General features: G+C 51.7%; 1 protein-coding gene across 6 annotated transcripts; it reads left to right on the plus strand.

Annotated features, from left to right (window-relative positions):
- The first annotated feature begins 37 nt into the window (after positions 1 to 37).
- Positions 38 to 18,412, plus strand: TBCCD1 (TBCC domain containing 1). Of its 6 annotated transcripts, XR_012674781.1 has the most exons (8): positions 40 to 519; positions 601 to 750; positions 2,502 to 2,868; positions 3,839 to 4,025; positions 4,176 to 4,629; positions 5,049 to 5,194; positions 7,732 to 7,895; positions 11,087 to 15,769. XR_012674781.1 is itself a non-coding variant. In XM_075157821.1 (7 exons), the coding sequence occupies exons 1-7, from the start codon at positions 148 to 150 to the stop codon at positions 18,352 to 18,354; spliced, it is 2,046 nt and encodes a 681-aa protein (XP_075013922.1). In that variant the 5' UTR covers positions 38 to 147; the 3' UTR covers positions 18,355 to 18,412. The 6 variants fall into 6 exon arrangements, 5 of the variants coding, with proteins under 5 accessions (XP_075013922.1, XP_075013923.1, XP_075013926.1 ...); XM_075157821.1 differs by lacking the exons at positions 5,049 to 5,194; positions 7,732 to 7,895; positions 11,087 to 15,769 and adding exons at positions 15,890 to 16,132; positions 18,082 to 18,412 and having other exon boundaries at positions 38 to 519; XM_075157822.1 differs by lacking the exons at positions 5,049 to 5,194; positions 7,732 to 7,895; positions 11,087 to 15,769 and adding exons at positions 15,890 to 16,132; positions 16,589 to 16,975 and having other exon boundaries at positions 38 to 519.
- The last annotated feature ends 1,026 nt before the right edge of the window (positions 18,413 to 19,438 follow it).

A 19,438-nucleotide genomic window follows, 5' to 3' on the forward strand; every position in this document is an offset into this window, starting at 1 on the left:
ACCGGCTCCTCGAGGAGGGGGCGGACCTGCCCCGCCCAGGTGGAGTCCTCCACGGTGTGAGGGAAGGGCCGTCTCGTTGGTCTGCGCGGCCGCCGCTCTGCGCGGCGCCTCGGCGGGCACCGGAAGCGGGCGGCGACGGCGGTCGCCATGGAGGCGGCCCCGGCCCCGGCCCCGGCCCCGGCCCCGGCCCCGGCCCCGGTGCGGCTGTGGGTGAAGACGGAGCCGTTCCTGGTGGGGGCCCTGCCCGTCCCGCCGCCCGCCCGCCTCGGTCCCCACTACCTGCGGAAGATGGCGGCGTACGCCCGGGCGCGGGCGGCCGAGGGCTGCTTCCCGCGGCTGTCGTGGCCCCGCTGGCGGCACATCGCCTGTGGGAAGCTGCAGCTGGGCCGCGGCCTGGCCTGGCTCTACTTCGAGCTCTTCCACAGCCTCCTCCGGCGGGACCCGCCGCGCCTCCTCGAGTGGGCCGAGGCCGAGGCGGCCTGCGCCAGCGCCGACGAGCTGGAGCGGGAGCGGAGCAAGGCAGGAGCCCCATCCCGGGCCGGGCGGGCGCGGGGAGAGCCCAGCCCGTCCTAACGCCTCTTTTTCTCCCCTCTTGGCTAGCTGTCGGTAGACACTCTGCAGTTCCTGCTGTTCCTGTACGTCCAGCAGGTGAACAAGGTCTCTCTGCGAACGTCTCTGATCGGGGAGGAATGGCCCAGCCCCAGGACTAAGTCTCCCAGCCTGACTGGGAAATCCGCCAGCGAGAATAAGGTATTTGCGGCTGTAGGATTCTCCTTGTGCGGTCGTGTGGGAAACGGCAAAGTCCTGCCTTGAGGTGGGTTGAAAAGTGGCTGGTTTGTTCCTGGGAGGGTGTAACCCTGCCTGCGGGAAAGTCTAAGCTAGAGTCAAGTTGGAAATACTTCGCTCAATAGTAAATGAAATGAAGGTGGTGTGTTCTCTGCAGCTTTACCAGCAAAAGTTGTCCACGGGAACTTCCTAGAGTCTGAGACCAACTGCGAAAGTTCTCTCAGAGTCTTGGCAATTCTCCTTTTAAGAAGCAACTGCCTCTTTGCTTTTTCTGTTAGCCAAACGGGAAGCTTTTATGTTGGAGGCTGCTTTCCCGTGATCCACTGTAGAGTGTTAGGATCCCGGGATGGTCCTAGCGTTAGGTTATGTTTCAGAGAGGGGAGTTGGTTGGTCAGCTGTAGACCAACCACGTGGAAATGCTAATGTTTCCTTTTAAAATACTGTCAAGTATTTTGAAAGAAGAGAAGTGAGTTGGATGTGTCGGGTGCAGCTTGTGGGCAGCCTCTGTATTTGAGAGTGAATTACAGATTGGCAACGTCATTGTCAAGGCCAGCTGCACACCTCAGTGCATTTCTGTCACGACTATGATGTTGTGACCTGTATGAGCTAGTGAAATGTAGCTTGGGACAAGCTAAAATAATTAAAAATAGGGACTGGGTAACTTTATGCTGAAAGATTGAACAAATGAAAAAAGAAATGAGAGGAGCTGGTACAGGGCTGTGAGTTGGGTGGCTGTGGAGCATCCAGCGTTATTTAAAACCTGATGGTTTTTTTTAACTGTAGCCATTACAGAAAACTCTGGACAGGCAGGAGATGTGTCTTGGCTGCCATTGTACCCCTCCCAGAGGTTTTGGTCCCGACAGGACTGGGGCTGTCTCTGCTGGTGTTACTTTTCCCTGTGCGATCGGGAGAGATTCCCCCAGCTTCAGCGATGCCTGGTGTGAACCGTGCCCCCTTTTGAAATGGTGTAACGAGGCTTGTCCGGTGCGAGAGGGTCTCTGTCACAGGGCAGGGATCTCCAGCCGCCGAACAAGACGCTCGCAGCTGCTTGTTACGCCCTTTTGGCTACAGCCCTCGCGGGTGGTGAGGCCAAGGTGTAATCGCAGGCGTGTGTTGCTTGTTCTGCAGTTCGCTGGCCAGCAAAGGTTGTCTTTATTAATGTCTGCCATAACTCGTCTTCTGCTTTTTTTTGGTATGCAGTCCTTTAGAATTTGAACTAATGATTCTTTCAGAGGTCGTTTGGTTTATTGGTCTGCTCGCTATGAAGAAATGACCCTCTGCTTTTTCCCCGCAGCGCCTCGGAAGGCAGCACTTAATCATATCTGAAGGTCTGGAAGAGATGCAGCGATTTTCCAATAGAGCAGTTGCAAGACCTTGACTGTCAGTTATTGATTTGTTTCCTACCTTCGATTGCCAGCAGCAGTTGTAGGAGGAAAGGATTGTAGGAGAGTCTGTTTCTGCTTTCTAGAATGAAATATTTGGTACTTGGAGTTAGATAAAATGTTTTTTTCCTTTTGGGGGGAGGTTGCCGATGAGTCCGGTTTCCTTTCCGTGTTTTGAAAGAGCAGAGCAGCAGGAGCAGTGAGCAGGAGAGAGCACCACGTTTGACTTGCTAAAAGAACAAGTGTAAGCAAGGATGCGTTGTATACTGTCGGTGGAGCTTGTCAGCTCTGTGAGAACTCACCTCGTTCTTCTGTGTTTTTCTGCCCACTCAGAACTGGAACGATCAGGACCACCGCGCCTTCATGCAGAGCCACCTCTCGGATATGCTGGAACTGCTGCTGGAGCCGGAGCAGCTCACCGCCTCCTCCCATTCCACCCACAGCAGCTTGGTGTCCTACGAAGCCGTCTGTGCCCTCAGCTTTCTCATTGAAGGGACGGTGAACAAATCCAGGACGGTCCGTCCTCTGCACGAGCTTGCCCTCTGGCAGCCCTGTCACGGGCAGAACGGCTACTCGAAAGTCTCCAAAGCCTTCTCTTTCCCCAAGCTAGAGAGCTGGCTGCGCTCCTGCCTGACGACAAACCCTTTTGGAATGACTGCCTGCCTCAAGTCCGGGAAGAAACTCGCATGGGCACAGCAAGGTAGCTGCAGGTCTTGCCTTTATTTTTAGAAATAACTTTCCAGTCTCGGCTTCTCTTGCTGACCAGGGGTCTGGCAGTGGCGTGGGGGCTTGCCTCCTTTTCCTCCTACTGTCAGTGGAGATGGGGAAAATGACAGCTTAGAGGCGAGTCTGGGGGATTGGAGGATGCTGCCTGACATCTCTGTGTATTTTTCCGGTCCTTGGATCACTTTTGTGAGCAAACATTAACGACTTTATTTTCAAAGGCCCCTCGGAGTGAGGTCGGTATCACTATCCTCATTATTCAAGTACAGCTGGACCCAGGGAATAGCTGATCTGATGTGTTTGTGGCAAAGGTGATTACTGATCTAGGTTTCCTTGCCTTGAATTGCAGCCCCTCACCTGCAGGGACATGGCAGCGGAGCCAAGGCACCTTCCACCTTAGGAGAAGACAATTCAGATGAATGTTTTGTTTCCTGTGACTGCACAATCGTAAGAGTGGCAGTGCGTTAGGTAGGACAGCAAGGTTGCTCAAGGACTGTAGAGGGAGCATTTCACTGTCTTAAGACGTACAGTTCCTGCTTTCAACATAAAACTTGCCCTAAGGATCTTTCTGCCAAACTAAGTCTTGTGTTCAGGAACAGACTTCTGGAAATGGAGATGCCTAGGTCAGGGCTGTCTGTAGCTTGTGGGTGGCTTTGGCTGCCCCTGAATAACCTTGAAGTGTTTTTGATCTTTCAACGTGCCCTGACTTCCGGAGCTTCTGACTGCTACGTACTGCTGACTTGCCCAGTAGGCACCGGTGGATGGTATGACTGGTGCGTGAAGTGACGCAGTTTGACGGTACCATCCTTGATGTTTTGGGCTGATTATTTTCTTGAGGGATTGTTGAGTGATGTGGTCAGTGAACCATCATGTCTCTGTAGGAATCACATAAAGCCTTTTTCTACTTTTTTTTCATTTTAAATGCGTTGGTTAACTTTATTTTGCAGTTGAAGGAACAACCAGGAGAGCAAAGATTGCCTGCAATACTCGTGTGGTGCCTGAGGTGTTCCCCATGGTGATAATGAGCCAGGTGTACAAGCAGACGCTGGCCAAGAGCTCGGACACCCTGGTGGGGGCTCACGTAAGAATTCATCGCTGCAACGAGTCCTTCATTTATCTCCTCTCTCCTCTCCGGTGAGTTTTTGTTCTTCTGGGACACAGCTAGATGTCTTTTCAGCAAGTTTGTTCAAGCGCTAAGTTCTTGTTAGGTGGACTAAGCAGTGAAAAAGTCCTGGTTTTGCTCTTTCCTGCTCACTACGTCCTCGCTCTCTTGTTCTTTCGCAGATCTGTGACCATTGAGAAGTGCCGGAATAGCACTTTTGTCCTTGGCCCTGTGCAGGCGTCTGTTCACATCCACAGCTGTGACAACGTCAAGGTCATTGTCGTTTGCCATCGTTTGTGCCTTTCTTCCACCGCTGGCTGTACCTTCTACATTCTCACGCCTACCCAGCCTCTCATCCTCTCGGGGAACCAAGCAGTCAGCTTTGCCCCTTTCCACACCCATTATCCGATGCTCGAAGACCACATGGCTCAGGTGGGCTTGGCCACTCTGCCCAACTACTGGGACAGCCCCACGCTGGTGTGCAAGGAGAGCGGCGACACGAGCGTCTTCCGCCTCCTGCCGCCCTCGGACTTCTACACCTTCGTGATTCCTTTTGAGATGGAAGGAGACACCACGGAGACGCCGGGTGGGCTTCCCCAGGTGTATCAGAAGGCGCTGAGTCAGCGAGAGCAGAAGGTACAGATCTGGCAGAAAACTGTGAAGGAGGCAGGCCTGACCAAGTGAGTGCTGCATCCGAACAGGAACCCGTGAGCTGCGTTGAAGCTCAGCTCAGACATACAAACAGCAGATTCATTTGATGTGGTTCAACAAAAACGCTTGATTTGCATGAGCCACGTCTTGCGTGCCATTTCTAGAGCATTAGTAATTAGCAATCTTGGGATCCTGGTCTTTGCTATTAATATAGCGTGAAGAATAATGCTCACAGTTGTAGCTCTGAAGGAGGTGCTCTGTCATGATTGCATTTTCCTAGAGTCAAGGAGAAGCATGCCGGGATACTGTTGAGGGCTGAGGTGAGGGATCCACCCTGGCAGCAGGAGTTTACAGCTTCCCTCACGCTGGGTGCTGTCTCTCTGCTGCCTCTGTTCTGCTTCCAGTGTCGCCTGCTGCCGGGTGAGATCTGGGCACGTACCCTGAACAACAGCTCGACTAATTATTGGCCTGCAGCTGATTGGTGGTCACTCTTAGCCCAACCTTTACGTTGAGACTGAAGCTTTAAAATACTGTCCCATCTGTTGTTGAGGTGAGCTAAGAATGCGCATGTGGACCATTACAGCAGATCACCTGGTGGACAGTAGCTTTTAAAGTCCTCTTTATCAGATCACATCGAATCCTCTGCCCAGCTTTTACTGTGCTAGCTAGGCCTGTCCTAGCCCGTCTCACGTACTGGTGCGCGTCTGCTTTCTCAGCGCCTGTTGTAGAGTTCTGAAAAAGTTCACCTTGCTTCCTTTGTCAGCGTGCTTTCTTCTGCAGCCAGCCAGATCGGGCAAGGGTACAAATCTCTGCCGACTTCAGTTTAGCTGCTTTTATCTTTTTGTGAAGCATTTTGATGCAGCAGCCTGAAGGACCTGGCTTCCTTTGCAAATACAGAATGGGGATAGAAACCCAGATATTCAGTTGTAAAGGCTTGAAGAGAGGAGGACAACTTTTGTTCCCTAAGCTGCACTTGAGCTGTATAGATTTTCTTTCTGTTCTGTGCTCAGTTGATGACTTGTAATGGGCGTGTAACTGGGTGCTGATAGGCAGTGATCTCGGAGGGGTTTGTCCTGTGGGGAACACAGAAGATGAAAACCTCCTCTTGGGTCAAACTGTCCACGCTTCCCATCATACCAAGCTGAGGAGTTCTAGTCCATTTGATCGTTCATTGTTTTGGAGGAGCTCCCTCTGCTTCCCTTTTTCCTTTCTGAAATCCAGGTGCCTCTGTGCCGAGCGTGGAGGAGCCTGCAGTTTGAAAGAGCTTAGACTGGGAGGGAGAAAGGATTCTGGGGCAGGATTTTGCTACAGGTGGAGGGTGGCGGAGCAGTAGTGGTGGTGACAGAGGTTAAAAACCTTCAAAACTCTCAGTCCTTGAGTCATGAAGGGCAGCAGAGAGGAAAGTTGTAACTTCAGCCCTGGTGCTGGAGTCATCCGTTGTGTCTATCAACCTCATCTAAGGTGCTTTTTCCCCCTCCAGCCGTTGTCCTCCCAGGGCTGCTTCTTCTCACCCCAGGGTTTTGTGAAGGTGTGTGGCCTGTCAAAATCTTACCGTTAAAGAAATGTGAGGCAATACGGATGATGTGCTTAGATTTAACATCCTCTACAGCAGTCACAGGAGGCAAGAGCTCGGCAGTGGAGTGGCTTATTTCATAAAAAGGGGAAAACTGCCAAGTTTAGAAACTTGCTGAAAAGAAACTGGGCAGCTGACAGCGTAAAATGTCTGTCTCCTGCAGGCAGGGAAACAACTAGGGAGACAACTAGGAAGCTTAGAGCAAACTGGATATCAGACTTGTAGAAAGAAAAAAGCTGCCCTGCTCGAACGGGGAGGTGAAAGAGAATGTTAGAAATAAGACGACATCTTTCAAGAAGTTGAAGTTGTCTGAATGAGGAAAGTGGGGCAAAAAAAGAATGTAAATCCTGCCAGGCTGAAAGTAAAAACCCCGTAAGACAGGACCAATACGACAGCTTGAGGAACAACTTGCAAAAGCATAAAATCCTGTTTATTCATTTTCCAAGCATATCAGACAGAAAGTCTTTCAGGGTCAGTAGCAGATCAAGGTATATAAAAAGCACTTGGAGAAGATAAAACCCTAAGAGTAGAAAGAAGTGACTGCCTTTGTGTTCACGTTCACGGGGGAGGTATTTAGGTTAGTTTCTGTCCTAGAATCCTGCTTTCTGTCTCAAATTCAAGCAACAGTACAAAGAAGAGCATTTAACTTGAAAATAGGGTCTGGGTACACCGAGCCTCTCTGAAACTGAGTGGCACAAAAACGAGTAGGGCTGGTTTGCTGCTTTTCCCAGTGCAGGATGGGATCAGCACATCAAATTAGGAATAAATTCAAAGCAAAACCACGTAAAATCTCCACAGGATGTTGAAAAATGTTCATGTTTTACGTGGGTTCCGAAAGGAATTGCATAAGCTCACAGAAAAAAAAAGTGCAGCAGGAGTTACCCAATACTCATGCCACCTTTGGCTTAAGAAGTTGTGGAGCTGAGCTGATCCCGGATAGCTGGGGTGCTGTTCTGGAGCAGTACTGCCGTGAGCCTGCGCTGCTCTCGGACATCTGCCCAGAGCCAGAGACGGAGAGCCTGAGCTGAGTGGTGTACCCTATTATTGCTGGTCTTACCAAAACCACCCCAAAAGTTATTTGCCAGTAATGGGAATTATTTGAGGAGTGTTGTTTATATGCACATTTTTTTTTCCCCGATCTCCATCCTCTCCGATGCTGTCAGAACAGAATTTTGTATCTTCAGTGCTTAAACGCTGGTTGCTAATCTTCTTTTTCTCCCTTTTCAGGCAGTTTTTAATCTGTGCTCTAAGAGCAAAGCAGAGGCAGCCCTCTGGAGCAGGGTTGCTGTGCTAGTGGGATGGGGAAGTTTGCGTGATGAGTTCTGCTTTTGGGGTTCATTATAGTCATACTCACTTCGTAAAAACCTCTTCCTGGTACAGGCAGTTCATGAACCAAGCCCAGCCTAGCTGATATATATGGAGGCTTGTTTTGGTAGTGAGGGTGAGGTTTAGAAGTATAGTACTATAAATGAATGTGACCTTTACACACTTCCCTGCTGATCTTTTGGTTTCAGGGATCAGAGGAAGCAGTTCCAGATGTTGGTAGAAAACAAATTCTACGAATGGCTGGTTCAGACAGGGAACCGTCAGCAGCTGGATAGCCTTGTCCCTCCTGCAGTAGGCTCCAAGCAGGCAGCAGGATAGCATCGTGTTCCTGTACAGCAAAAGGAAAGGAAGGGTGAGTAAAGGGCCTGTTTCTCTTGATTCTTCTCTATCTAGAAGAATTGTCCCATGTTTGTATGCACAGCCTAGGCAGAGGTGGAAGAAGTAGGAGGTTGTTCAGTGGACGTTCTCCCGAGAGCCTTGCATTTGGTTTTAGTTCTTATTTTGCAGTCAAAACCTCTTTTCAATTTGAATCTGTTCCCTGCATACTCAGCACCTCCCTTGTTCTCTGCAGGTGTTCTGTTTCATTTGCCAGGGACATCTGTGTCGGTCTGTAAAGGCAGATAGACATATTGTACATAATCTGATGTAAAAACTTATTTGAACAGCTGCTCTTTCAAAGAGGCTGTGTGTATTAATGTCTATACTTACCTGTCTCACTTTTTGCTTAAGAGAATCGAGTGAGACTTCAAATAATTCTTACTTTGTCTTTCTCTTCCCAAGTAGAAGTGGTTTAGGAGCCGGAGACAAGCCCTTATCATACTTTTCTGCCATTGCATGTTTCAAAGCATTAGAAAGTCGGTGTTTTTTCCTTTTCTTTAGTCTTTGAATTGCTTTTTCTTTGCTAGCATTGGGAGTAAAATTTGCTGCTCTGTTTTGTCACAGAGTTCTGGGAACAGGCAGCGATATACTGAAAACAGTTCTCATTAAGAATTTGCAGCCATCCTGCCTGAACACGCTTGATGAGGACCTGATGCCCACCCAGCCTCGGCGTGGATTGGACTGTCTGTCTGCTTTAGGATTTCTAATCGCTGCCGCTTTCCCAGGAACGTGCTGTAACTATTCTGTTGGTAACTGAGAAAGTGCATGTCGCTAGAGGGTGATGAACAAGAACACCTTGTTGCAGATCCGTTAGTGGGGAGGCTGCCGTCGTGGTCAGCATCCACGGTGTGCAAGTGTCCAGCAAAGGGGCCCTTGTTGGTGCAGAGCTGGGCACGGGGCCCTGGCCATCGCGTGCGTCTTCATGGTACGAGCCAGCTGCACTGTTTTTATAAATGTGAAAAAGAAATGTTTGATTTTTTTTATGAATGAAATTCAATGGATTTTTTATATGAAGATGGCACTTAAGCAATGTGATTTTATGGAATTAACTTTCTTATATGTTTGCATTGTTTTGACAAATGTCAATAAAACAGAGTTCTCGGATAAGCCTGGCACATGTCCTAGGGAAAGGGTTTTACCTGTACAGTGGGTGTTAGAGGGACACATCTTTACTGCTTAATGAAATGTGAACCGGTCAGCTTGAGAAAAAAGTGCTCATTTATTAACAGCCATGGAGTTGAAGGTTTGGAAGGCTGCCCTAGCACAGCATTTTGATACAAACGCTGTTTCCTACCTTTAATATTTCTTGTAAAGAGTATCAATTTGAATGAGTACCATTCTCATGTGCTGGTGGAACCTGTCTTGGGCAGACGTGCTCGTAGCTGAGCACCTAAATAAGATAGGCAAAATAGGCAAAGGCGTTGCACGGGTGGCCGAAGGCAGCAGCTGTGTGTGACTCGTGCAGAGCTATCCAACCCGAGAGCGAGAGGAAGGCAGGGACATGTAGTGCTCTGGTGTACACAGCTGGTGGGATGCTAGAATTTTTCTGAAGGTCTCTCTTGGCTCCTGGGGAGGAGGTGATGCAATACAAGGTGAGTTTATGATATTTAACCCACTTTTAAAGGAGGTATGTGCAAAGTGACCGCAGTAGAGCTTTGAGATGTCCTAGTGAACCTATTGAGTCGCCTTTCGATAGGATCTGGGTTGTGGTTGGACTCTGCTCTTCATAAGACAGCATTTGAATAAAAAAAAAAGTCTAAGTGGCCTCACAGCTTTCTAGCAGTAAGAGCTGTAAGCAACAGCACCAGGCGATTCAAGGCACCTAAAATGGGAAGAGGACGAGATGCTGCTGAGCCTGTCGGTCTCGGACTGTCATATCTGACTGCATTTAGCAGAGCTGCGGCGGTGTACGCGGGGTGGCACGCAGAGCTGCTGTTGTGAGACTGCTTGTCCTGACAGATTTGAAATAGGGTCTGCGTGTTTCAGGCGCTGCTGTGCCGAATTCGTTTCCCTTTGTTTCACTAAGCCTTTGGGCTGGTGCAGTGAATAGCTGCAGAGGTGTTTTTTCATAATGCACTGGCGGGGGGGGTGTGGGTGTACCTAAGCCAGCAATCCTCGCCCTCTCTGCTCAGTGGGCCAGAGTGTGGCTAAAAGAAAGGCTTTTACTCAAACCTCAGACAGTGGTGTAAAAGTTTTGAGTTGAATTTGTGAGACTGGCGGATTTTGTCAGGAATTCGGGCACATTCTTTACTGTTTGATGTGTGAAATCACTCACTTCGGGGGAGTGCGGCCAGACATACTACTTTTCCTGTATGTCAGGCACCGTTTGGAGCAATATAGCTCAAGCTGAGGGTGTGATATAAAAACACGCAGCCTCTTTGCTGCACAGATATTTCCACTGGGAGCTTTTGAAGCAGAGCCTCTACGCAGAGGCTGTTCTTTGCAAGCCTGTAGTGTCTGCTCTGAGCACGTGTTGGCCGTTTCCTGCATCCTTCACGGCAAGGGAACGTCCTCTGATAAATACTGGGTCTCTTCCTTACAAATGGGGATGGGCTCTGTAGAGCTGATGAGGATGCCTTCTTGTTTAACGTGCTTGAAAGGGAGAGAGCAGCCTAATTGCCCCCCGTCCTCCAGGACTTGGCAGGGGCCTGCGTGTTTTGAGTGCGTTTGGCAGAATTTTGGTGTTCTGACTCAGCAAATGGTAACAAAGGGAGGATGGCGAAGCCTTTCTTTATTCCATAATCCTGTTTGCTTTTCTGGAAACCGGCTATAGCCTCAGAATCACTGACTCAATTTTTGGATCCTATTCTCATGACAAAGCGGCTGTCTGGTTTAAAACAAGCCCATTATAAAAAGGGCGCCTTGGATCCTGGCTGTTTGTAACAGCTTCTGACGTTCCTCCAGCACTGGGGAGCTTGGCTGGAACGGAAAATGTCCAGAGCTGGACCCAAGGTAAGTTTATTTGCAGACTATTCATGATTGTGGCTAGGACTACAGAATTTATCAGGGGTAAGTTGTGGAGAAATTTTGCTTTCTTTGTTCTGCTGACAGCTTCCCCCTCTGCCAGTCTGTCGGCAAGAGCAGATGCTTGAAATCCCTCAAATGGAGGGAAGCTGGAGCTGAGCCCTCCCTAGTCTTTTCCCAGATCTTGGCTGTTTCCTCTAGGTGTGGCCCTGCAAGAGGATGGAGTCGAACACAATGACTGGTGAGGGGATATTTTAAAATGCACCAGGACCTGATGCGTTGTAAATTGACAGCGGAGGCTGCTGTGCCAGCAGCGAATGTGAAAAGCTGCATTTGCCGAGCAGAGGCTCGTGGAAGGCTTCCTGGGGAGGACCTGAGTCCCAACGCCAGCGGCAGCAGCCACATCCCCCTTCCGTGGCGGAGCGAAGGATGTGCTGCCACAGAAAGACGCCTGAATGATGGCCATAGCACCGAAGGCAATGGCATTCCCCGAGAGATGCGAACCGGCCTGGTGATCTGGTGGAATCGGCAGAGTTGAATTTAAACTGGAGAAGGAGGTAGATCAGGAAACTCAGTGTCAGCTAGAGTGACGTGCATCAGATGGGGGTCCACCTCTAACGCTGTCTTCTTCAGTCTTGAAGTTAGCAGGGCGGAGCTGGTTGGTCACGCAGACCTTGTTGCAGGGTTGGGACTGGGTGGGGATAAGCAGCTGGAAAAGGAGGGTGAGAGCTTCGGGTTAGCGGCCAATTTCTCCTGTGACACGTTAAACAACTGCTAAGAGGTTGTGGACAGGCATACATCTTTCCATTGTATTAGTTTTGCTTTTGGGTTACATTCCTTTTAACCTGTGGAGACTGCCCCCCCCCCCCAAGGGGGGGCAGAGGGTTCAGAAGCAGAGTGGTTTTGTAGGCACTGGGCGATGCTGTGGAAGATCTGGATTCAGCCTCTGCTTCTCTGCACCTTTCGTCTGTCATCTTGGCTATTTCTGAGCGGTCTTTAGAAACGGAGCATGGTGTGCTGCTTCCTTCTAACCTGGTGGCTGTCAGATTGCAGGTACAGTCTTTACGTACCCGTGCATAAAGAAGGTGCTCGGGAAAAGTAACTGATTCATGCTCGAGTCTCCTGTCCTCCTGAAGAGACTTAAACACATACTGCCTTTGTCCCTGCTGAAAGCCATGTCCCCTGTGAACGTGCTACACGGAATTTGTTGATTATGTGCTGCTGTGGTGCAGCAGAATGTCCAAGAGGAGTTAAGTCAGTGAAAGAGTGCAAATCTCATCTTTTCTCTGTGCCATGCACATTCCAGGGAGAAGAAAAGGGCGAAGGAGAGAATTAAATGCTACTTAAGCAAGCGGTCTGCCCTAGGAAGGAATCGCTGCCCCCATGCTGCTTTCTTAGAAAGCAGTGGGCGCTACTGGTTATTGCTTACTGTTATTGTTTACAAGTCTCCTTCTAACAGAGCTGCTGTTGGGAAGAAATGTGATAACTGCTATGAGGTGGCCAAGGCAGTAAGAGTTTTACAGTCCCGTAAGGAAGATCTGCTGTGGCAAACCTGTTACCTGCCAGGTAAGCCCCAAAAAAGCGAAGTTTGGGCAGTGAGCGGTTAACAGGTTAGTGCTGTAAGCAGAGCAACTTGATGGCTTTACTGAAGGAAGGCGATTTGAGGTGGAGTAAGATGTGACCGAAACAAACGGACGAATCTGGAATTGAAATCTGTAACTCAGCTGTCATTATCCTGCGGGTGAAAAACATCAGTCTGCGCTCTTTGTGCCTGAATCGTTGGAGGAAAGCTGAGAAGCGCTGAGTGTGGAGGTCTGAAATGGATTGAGGGTGTGTGCAAAGGGCTGTGGTGGAGAATAGGTGGGCAGGAGCCCTCTCCTTAAGTCTTCCTATAAATGGTCTAAGAATAAAACAACGAACGACACTTTTGGTGGGTCACTTTTCTGTGGGAATGGTCATACCCTTAATGTGCTCTCAGGTTTCTTTGGCTTTATAAGTACAGGGAAAATACGCGCCTGGGAACACCAGGTAGCTTTGCCAAACTGAAGTTCAGTTGTGTTAGGCTGGGTGGGGAAGGAACATCAAATGAGCTTTTCTTTTCTGTTACAAAATTAAAGGCCAACTTAACCAACTTCATGCACAGTCGCTGTGATAGGGCAAGAGGAGCTGGTTCACTGGATGCCAGCCGCAAAATCAAGGCAGCTCACGCGGAGCCAGGACCAGAGGTGACGGATACCCGGTCCTTTCCTGCTGCCGGTCGCCCTGCTGCGAGGCAGGAGGAGGCATCCCCCTGCCCGGGCGGGGTGCTGCCTGCACGGAGACCAGACCTGTGGTCTTACAGACATTGGGCAGAGTTCATCGTCGACCGTGCCGGACGCTCGTTGCGTGGACAGGAGTGGGACTGCGGATCAGAAGGCGCTGCGGAGCTTGGGGAGTGAAGTTGAAGAGGGGGAGAGCTGTCCCAGTGGAGGGTAATGGCTGAGCCACGAAGAGGTGCATCGCTGTGTACCGCCCTGCGCAGGGTATTGCAGGGATGCTGCGGCTTCCTTGACCACTGGCTTCAAGAAGAGGATTACTGGTGGTGAGTGACTGCCCAAGCTCGGTGAGCAGGGCTTTCAGTGTTGTCCCTGGGCCCATACTGGCGGATTTTTCAGGTGATACCTCTCGGGACAAAGATCCTGGCTGTAAAACAACAGCAGGGTTGTGGCTGGCAAGGGCTGCCCAGCGTGGTTAACTGCCCAATAGCGGTGTGGGAAAACAGGACTTGGACATTTTAGTGTCCTTTTACAACTTCTATTCGCTTGCTGGAAAGATGGTAGTGATCTCCCAACTCTCCATTGCACTGAAGATGGGAAGAGCTTCCTCAGGAGGGAGAGACGTGGGGACAGGTTGCTTTGTATGCGCTGACTGCTTCGTAATGGGAGATCAGTCTCTTGAAAGTAAGAGGAAAATGTGAGGGAAATAACATTATCCTAATAAAGGTCTACTAACAGGACCAAGGACATAAATCCTCCAGCATGATTAGTCCAACTCCCCAGATACCTGGTCAGGCTGGTGGGACACACTGACCAACCAGCTCTAGGAAAACTGTGGCTAACTTACTTTTCAACACAAAATGAATGAAAAAAAACTGGTGAGCAGGTTGTCCTAGATTTAAGTCTATCTCCTGGTTTGAAACTGTGGCAATGAACAGGATTTTTAACAGCAGTGATGTTAGATCAATACCAGTAGCCAAAGCGCCATAGATGAAGTACAACCAGCTAGGAGCAAAAGGTGATCGTGTATCTTAATACTCAAGCTATGGAAAAACTATGGGAAAAATGGATTACGGAGTACTGCATTTTAGATGTTTAAATCGCTGCGGCCAGAAAAATTCTCTCCGGAGCATCTGGGGGGATTGGCTGAGGCCACCTCAGATGCTACCAAATAACCCAGCAGCGTGTATGGGGCTGATGCCATGCTGGAAGGCTGGAAAAGGTGAAATGTTGTCTTGAGTAGGCACTGCATCGGATCAACTAACTTGCACATCAGTTGATTCAATGCAAGGCTCTAGAAGACACTGGAGTAAGTGATCAAACTCCTGTTAAGGTGGAAGATGGGCTGGTGATGGGGTGCAGCTGAAAGGGATCTACTGAGACCGATTCATATCAAACTAATGTAATTTTTGGCATGGGCTGGCATCATGGTATCATTAGCAAGCAAGCGATATAGTAAAAATAGACATGATGGTTCGGGAACCCTTATTGCGAAGAGCAGCTCTTGATGAATAATTGTCATCTGGAAGGATCTAAAAATGGGGCTGTACGAAGGACTGGTCTGGGTCTAGAGCTTGGCAATATTTCCATGAAGGGCTTTTTGAAGAAAGCATGCGTCGTCGCCTCTCCAGGGCTGGCTGGGTTGGTGATACCTTGGGCAAGAGGAATGGGATTTGCTCACCAGCTCTCGAGATCATTTCGAAACAGGTTATGATCAAGTAGGGAAAAAGCGTCCCTAAGCAAAGTGTTTTGCAGGCAGCTGCCTGGCTCTTGGGAAAGAAATGTGGTGACGGATTGGAAATTTGTCAGCCGTATCACAAACTTGCAGCAACCAAAGCAGAAGCAGCCAACTGCAAATGCAGTCCTTAGATGTCCAAAGAGCTGTCCATGTACGTGGAGCACTCTTTTAGTTGTTCTTGGCACTGGTAAAGCTGTGTGATGTCCAGCTTTTGGCATTGACTTTTGAGAAAGCAAGCTGTGGACCGTTAGAGTGGGAACAAGGAGAACGATCGCGGGGCTAGAAGACGTGACCCAGGAGGAAAGAGACCTCACCACCCCCTCATCAGTAAAGATCTAACTGCAAACACTCAGTAAGCCAACATAGATGAAATGCTGCTGAGTACAGTCCATTGTGCCAGGGGAGGTTTAGATTGGATATTAGGAAAAATCTCTTCACCGAAAGGGTTGTCAAGCATTGGACCAGGCTGCCCAGGGAAGTGGTGGGGTCCCCATCCCTGGAAGTATTTAAAAGACGTGTAGTTGTGGTGCTTAGGGACATGGTGTAGTGGTGGACTTGGCAGTGCTGGGTTAACGGTTGGACTTGATGATCTTAAAGGTCTTTTCCAACCTAAATGATTCTATGATTCCCTGATTGACTACTTACGGCTCCCTTGGCCGTGATTTAGGAACTACTGATCTAGGGAAGGTGGGAAGGAAATAGTGTTTTGCTGCAAAGAGGACAGGGACTTCACCCAGGGAGCTTTGGGTTGGATTGGGAGAGAACTAGGTGCTGGGAAGGGGAAGACCTTGGTGGCAGCTGGAGGCGTTGGGGCCAGACTGGTGAATCGGCTGCCAGGGTTAGTTGGGATGCGATTGATGCTGCTCAATGGTTGGGCTTGATGACTTTTTTTGACATCTCGAGGGCTCTGTTTGCAGATATTTCATGCCGTGATGTGACTAGAATATGGATGCAGGCATGTGCTGGGGGACGAGGAACCTCCCTGCTTTCCTTCTTCTGCTTGTGTTTCAGGTCACCTTCTATGAAGACAAGAATTTCCTAGGCCGTTGCTATGAATGCGACAGCGACTGCCCCGATTTTCACACCTACCTGAGCCGCTGCAACTCCATCCGGGTGGACGGAGGCACCTGGGTGGCCTATGAGAGGCCAAACTTTTCCGGGAACATGTACGTTCTGACGCGCGGGGAGTATCCTGACTACCACCACTGGATGGGCCTCAACGACCGCCTCGGCTCCTGCAAAAACATCCAGATAGTAAGTGTGACCTCTTCCCAAGGGACATTTTAATTTACACACCCATCATTAAAGGGTTTCAGCATGCTTGTGGGTGGCCCCCATCTTCCTGGGGGAGCTCCCTTGGAGAGGATGGCTATAGGGGTCCTGGGAATGGCAAGGTGTTTGGTGAGTGGAGAAGGTAAATCTCTTCCACTCTTGACTGGGAAAAAGCAGATCCCCTTGAGTGCTTTGTAGGTGAGATTCCATAGGAACAGCAGCGTAGTTTTACCTGTACGTTCCTCTAGGGACTTCAGTGTCCGGGCAGGTCGCCCCGAGGTTTGCCTCTCGCCTTCCCCCCCTGGTGTGCTGCCAGCTGGTCCAAATCTGATGGTGGGCTCAAGGCTTCTAACAGCGGGAGGTAGATTTTGCAGGAGCACTCGGCACGAGGGGCAGTTTTTTGCCTCTCTTGCAAGCCAGGGCTCCCTTCTGATACAGGGAACCGAATCTCAGTATCACCAAGCCCCTCTGGGCTTGGGGAGAACAGCAGACCTGGAGTGACCAGGAGTGTGAGGGATGCCTGAAGCCCTCCTTGGCCATCCTTGGAGCAGCCCGGTGTCTCCTGGCGTTAGGAGAGCACAGGGCAATGCGTGTCTCCCCGCTGCAGCGCAAGAACTGTGCTCGTTCCCTCCTAACTGATGATGGGGAGATGCTTCTGCAGCTCCGGCAGCACCTGTGCTTCCACCAGCAGGAGACGGGGTAAATAGGTTGGCAGCCAGGAGCGTTTACACCCTGTGGAAGCACTGGGGGGGAGAAGGGAACGGAGGGAACGATCCCTTTGGGAAGCCTGTGGGGAGAAGCACCCTTTAAAACTGGCAGGGGTGGGAGTGTGGATTGGGGTTGAGGCGCTGAGTGCTGCTGCTGCTGTGGGTTTGGGCAGATGTTGGTGATCTGCGCGTCGCTGACTTGAGTAGCACGGCCATGGATTCCCATTGTGTGCAGCAGATCTCACAGCTGAGAAGGGGTTTTGCCTTTGTCGGGAGGTCTAACGCCACTTTGAGCCTGTTCTGGGTTTGAGCGAGGTCTAAATCCCTTTGCACGGGGCAGGGAGAATTTCCAGCCAGTTCAGAGCACTGATCTGGCGTAAGGGATGAGATATAACAGCGACACGGCTTCCTCCATCGGGATGAGATGCGGAGGCTTTATCCTGCAGGTCCACCCGGTGCCTGGCTTCCCCTCCTGCGCTTGGGGAGGCTGGACGGGGACTCGCCGCTCGCAGGCGTTAGGTCGGAGCGCACTGGAGAAGCCGCAGCAGCAGCGCACGGATCCGAGAGACCCCGCAGAGCTCGGCTGGGGCTGGCAACGAGAGCGGGCTCGGGCGGACGGGGGGAGGCGGGGAAAAGACGGTGTCCAGGCAGCTGCAGATTAAAACTGCCGCAGTGCCTTCAGGCAACGCAGCGCTTCAAATCACGGTGGAAAATACCCGCGCTGCGTTCGCCTGTAATACAACCCAGCTGGGGTCACCAGCTCATTAAACTCCTCGTTGCCCGGAGGAGCGGGGAGTGGAGGGGGTCCGTCTTTCCTTCTGATGCTCACGCGGAGGGGCTGGAGGGTTCAAGCCGGCGGCGGGACGGGCAACCGGCCGGGGATAGAGAGCCCAGCACTTGCTGACTTGGCCTCATCCCTCCCTGCAGCCTTCCTCCCTGTGAAACTGGGACCGTGGGGGGGGGTTTGGGCTGAAACTGCTCTGCTCCGGCTCAGTGCTCTTGTGCCCTCTTTGCATGTGATGCTCGGTCAGGAGTTACCCCAGCTGCCCTCCCTGCTGCGCTTTTGGGGGCTGACGTGAGCTGTTCAGCCCTGTCCTGCTGTGCCGGGGGGGGGGGGTTTGTACCCGATTTGAGCCTGACCGTGCCTCAGCTCTGCTCCCACCCGCTGCCGACCTGTCGGTGCCTCCCTCCAGCGCTCTGCCGTTTTCTCTCCCCTTTTTCTAGCCAAGCGAAGGCCGGGGCCACATCCAAGTGTTTGAGAAGGGAGATTTTGGCGGGCAGATGTTCGAAGCCACCGAAGACTGCCCTTCCGTCATGGAGGAATGGCACCTGCGCGAGATCCACTCCTGCAGAGTGCTGGAGGGCGTCTGGGTTTTCTACGAGCATCCCAACTACCGGGGCAGGCAGTACCTGCTGCCCAAGGGGGAGTACCGCAAACCCGTGGAGTGGGGAGCGGCGAGCCCCGCTGTCCAGTCCTTCCGCAGCATCTCCGAGTGAGGCAGCCCGTTGACTGGGCTGCCGGAGGCCGTCAATAAAGCAACTGAGTCGCTCAGCTCAGCCTGTCCTGCTTATTCCTGGGGTCTGCGTGCGAGTTATCCTGCCCCGGGGGAACCGGTGTGGAGCTGAGCTCTGAGCAAAACACCCTCCGCCAGCCCCGACTGCCTCCGTCTCCACTGCCACCTCCTTCCTCCAGGCTGGCCCCATCCCCTCCCCTCCGTCCCGTTGTTCCTTTCCAGGGAAAAGCCATCCCAAAAACGGAGCTTGTGCTCCAGCATTTGGCCAGTCCAGTGGAGCAGTGGGACCACCCGTCCCCGGGACCCTGGTTTTTTGGTGCTGCCGTGACCCTGGGGAGTCCCCGCTTGCTGTCTTGCTGCTCTGCGGTGGCTCAGGAGAAGGGGCTGCTGGTGGCTGGGGAGAAGGGATGAGGTTTGCATCCATGCCATGTGCAGCGAGACCTCCCCGGGGAGCTTGAGCAGGCAGCAGGCGTCCTGTGGCTGCAGGAGCGTGTCCCTCCCGTGATGCACGGGGCAACGGGAGCGGGGGAAGGTGGAGGTGAGAGGTGGGAATCCCAGAGCGGGCAGGAGGGAGATGGCCACAGTCTCCATGGGGGATGCCGGGGACCCCGGCAGCCCAGCGTGTAGGTGCCCCTTGTAGGTGTGAGACGAGGGGGCCGGCTCCTTAAAATGGGGCTAAGCACCACATCAAGCTGGGCAGCTGGAAGAGGAAGAGCCTGGACGTGGACAGAGACAGCGAGTGCCTCTGAAAGCTGCCCGGGAATGGGAGGTTGCTGCTGAACGATCTCGAAGGGCAGGAAGAAATCCCTGAGCACCTGAGACATGCAGAGGGGGCTGTCGGGCTCCCAGTGAGCCCAGTTTGCCACCAGCTGGAGCACCCCACCTTGCCCAGTGCCGCTAGATGTCAGGCTGGACCTGCGCCGCAGCCGCGCAGGAATAACTGACGTCCGCTGCGCAGGGCACTCTCCTCCCGGGCGCCCCGGGGACCTGCAGCCCGTTTGCATATCGAGCCAAGGGGCCTGGGGGTAATGACGCTGGATGTAGAAGCAGAGCCCTTCCAGCCACGC

The sequence above is a fragment of the Calonectris borealis genome, chromosome 9 (genome assembly GCF_964195595.1).
Source record: "Calonectris borealis chromosome 9, bCalBor7.hap1.2, whole genome shotgun sequence".
NCBI classification, from domain to species: Eukaryota; Metazoa; Chordata; class Aves; order Procellariiformes; family Procellariidae; genus Calonectris; species Calonectris borealis.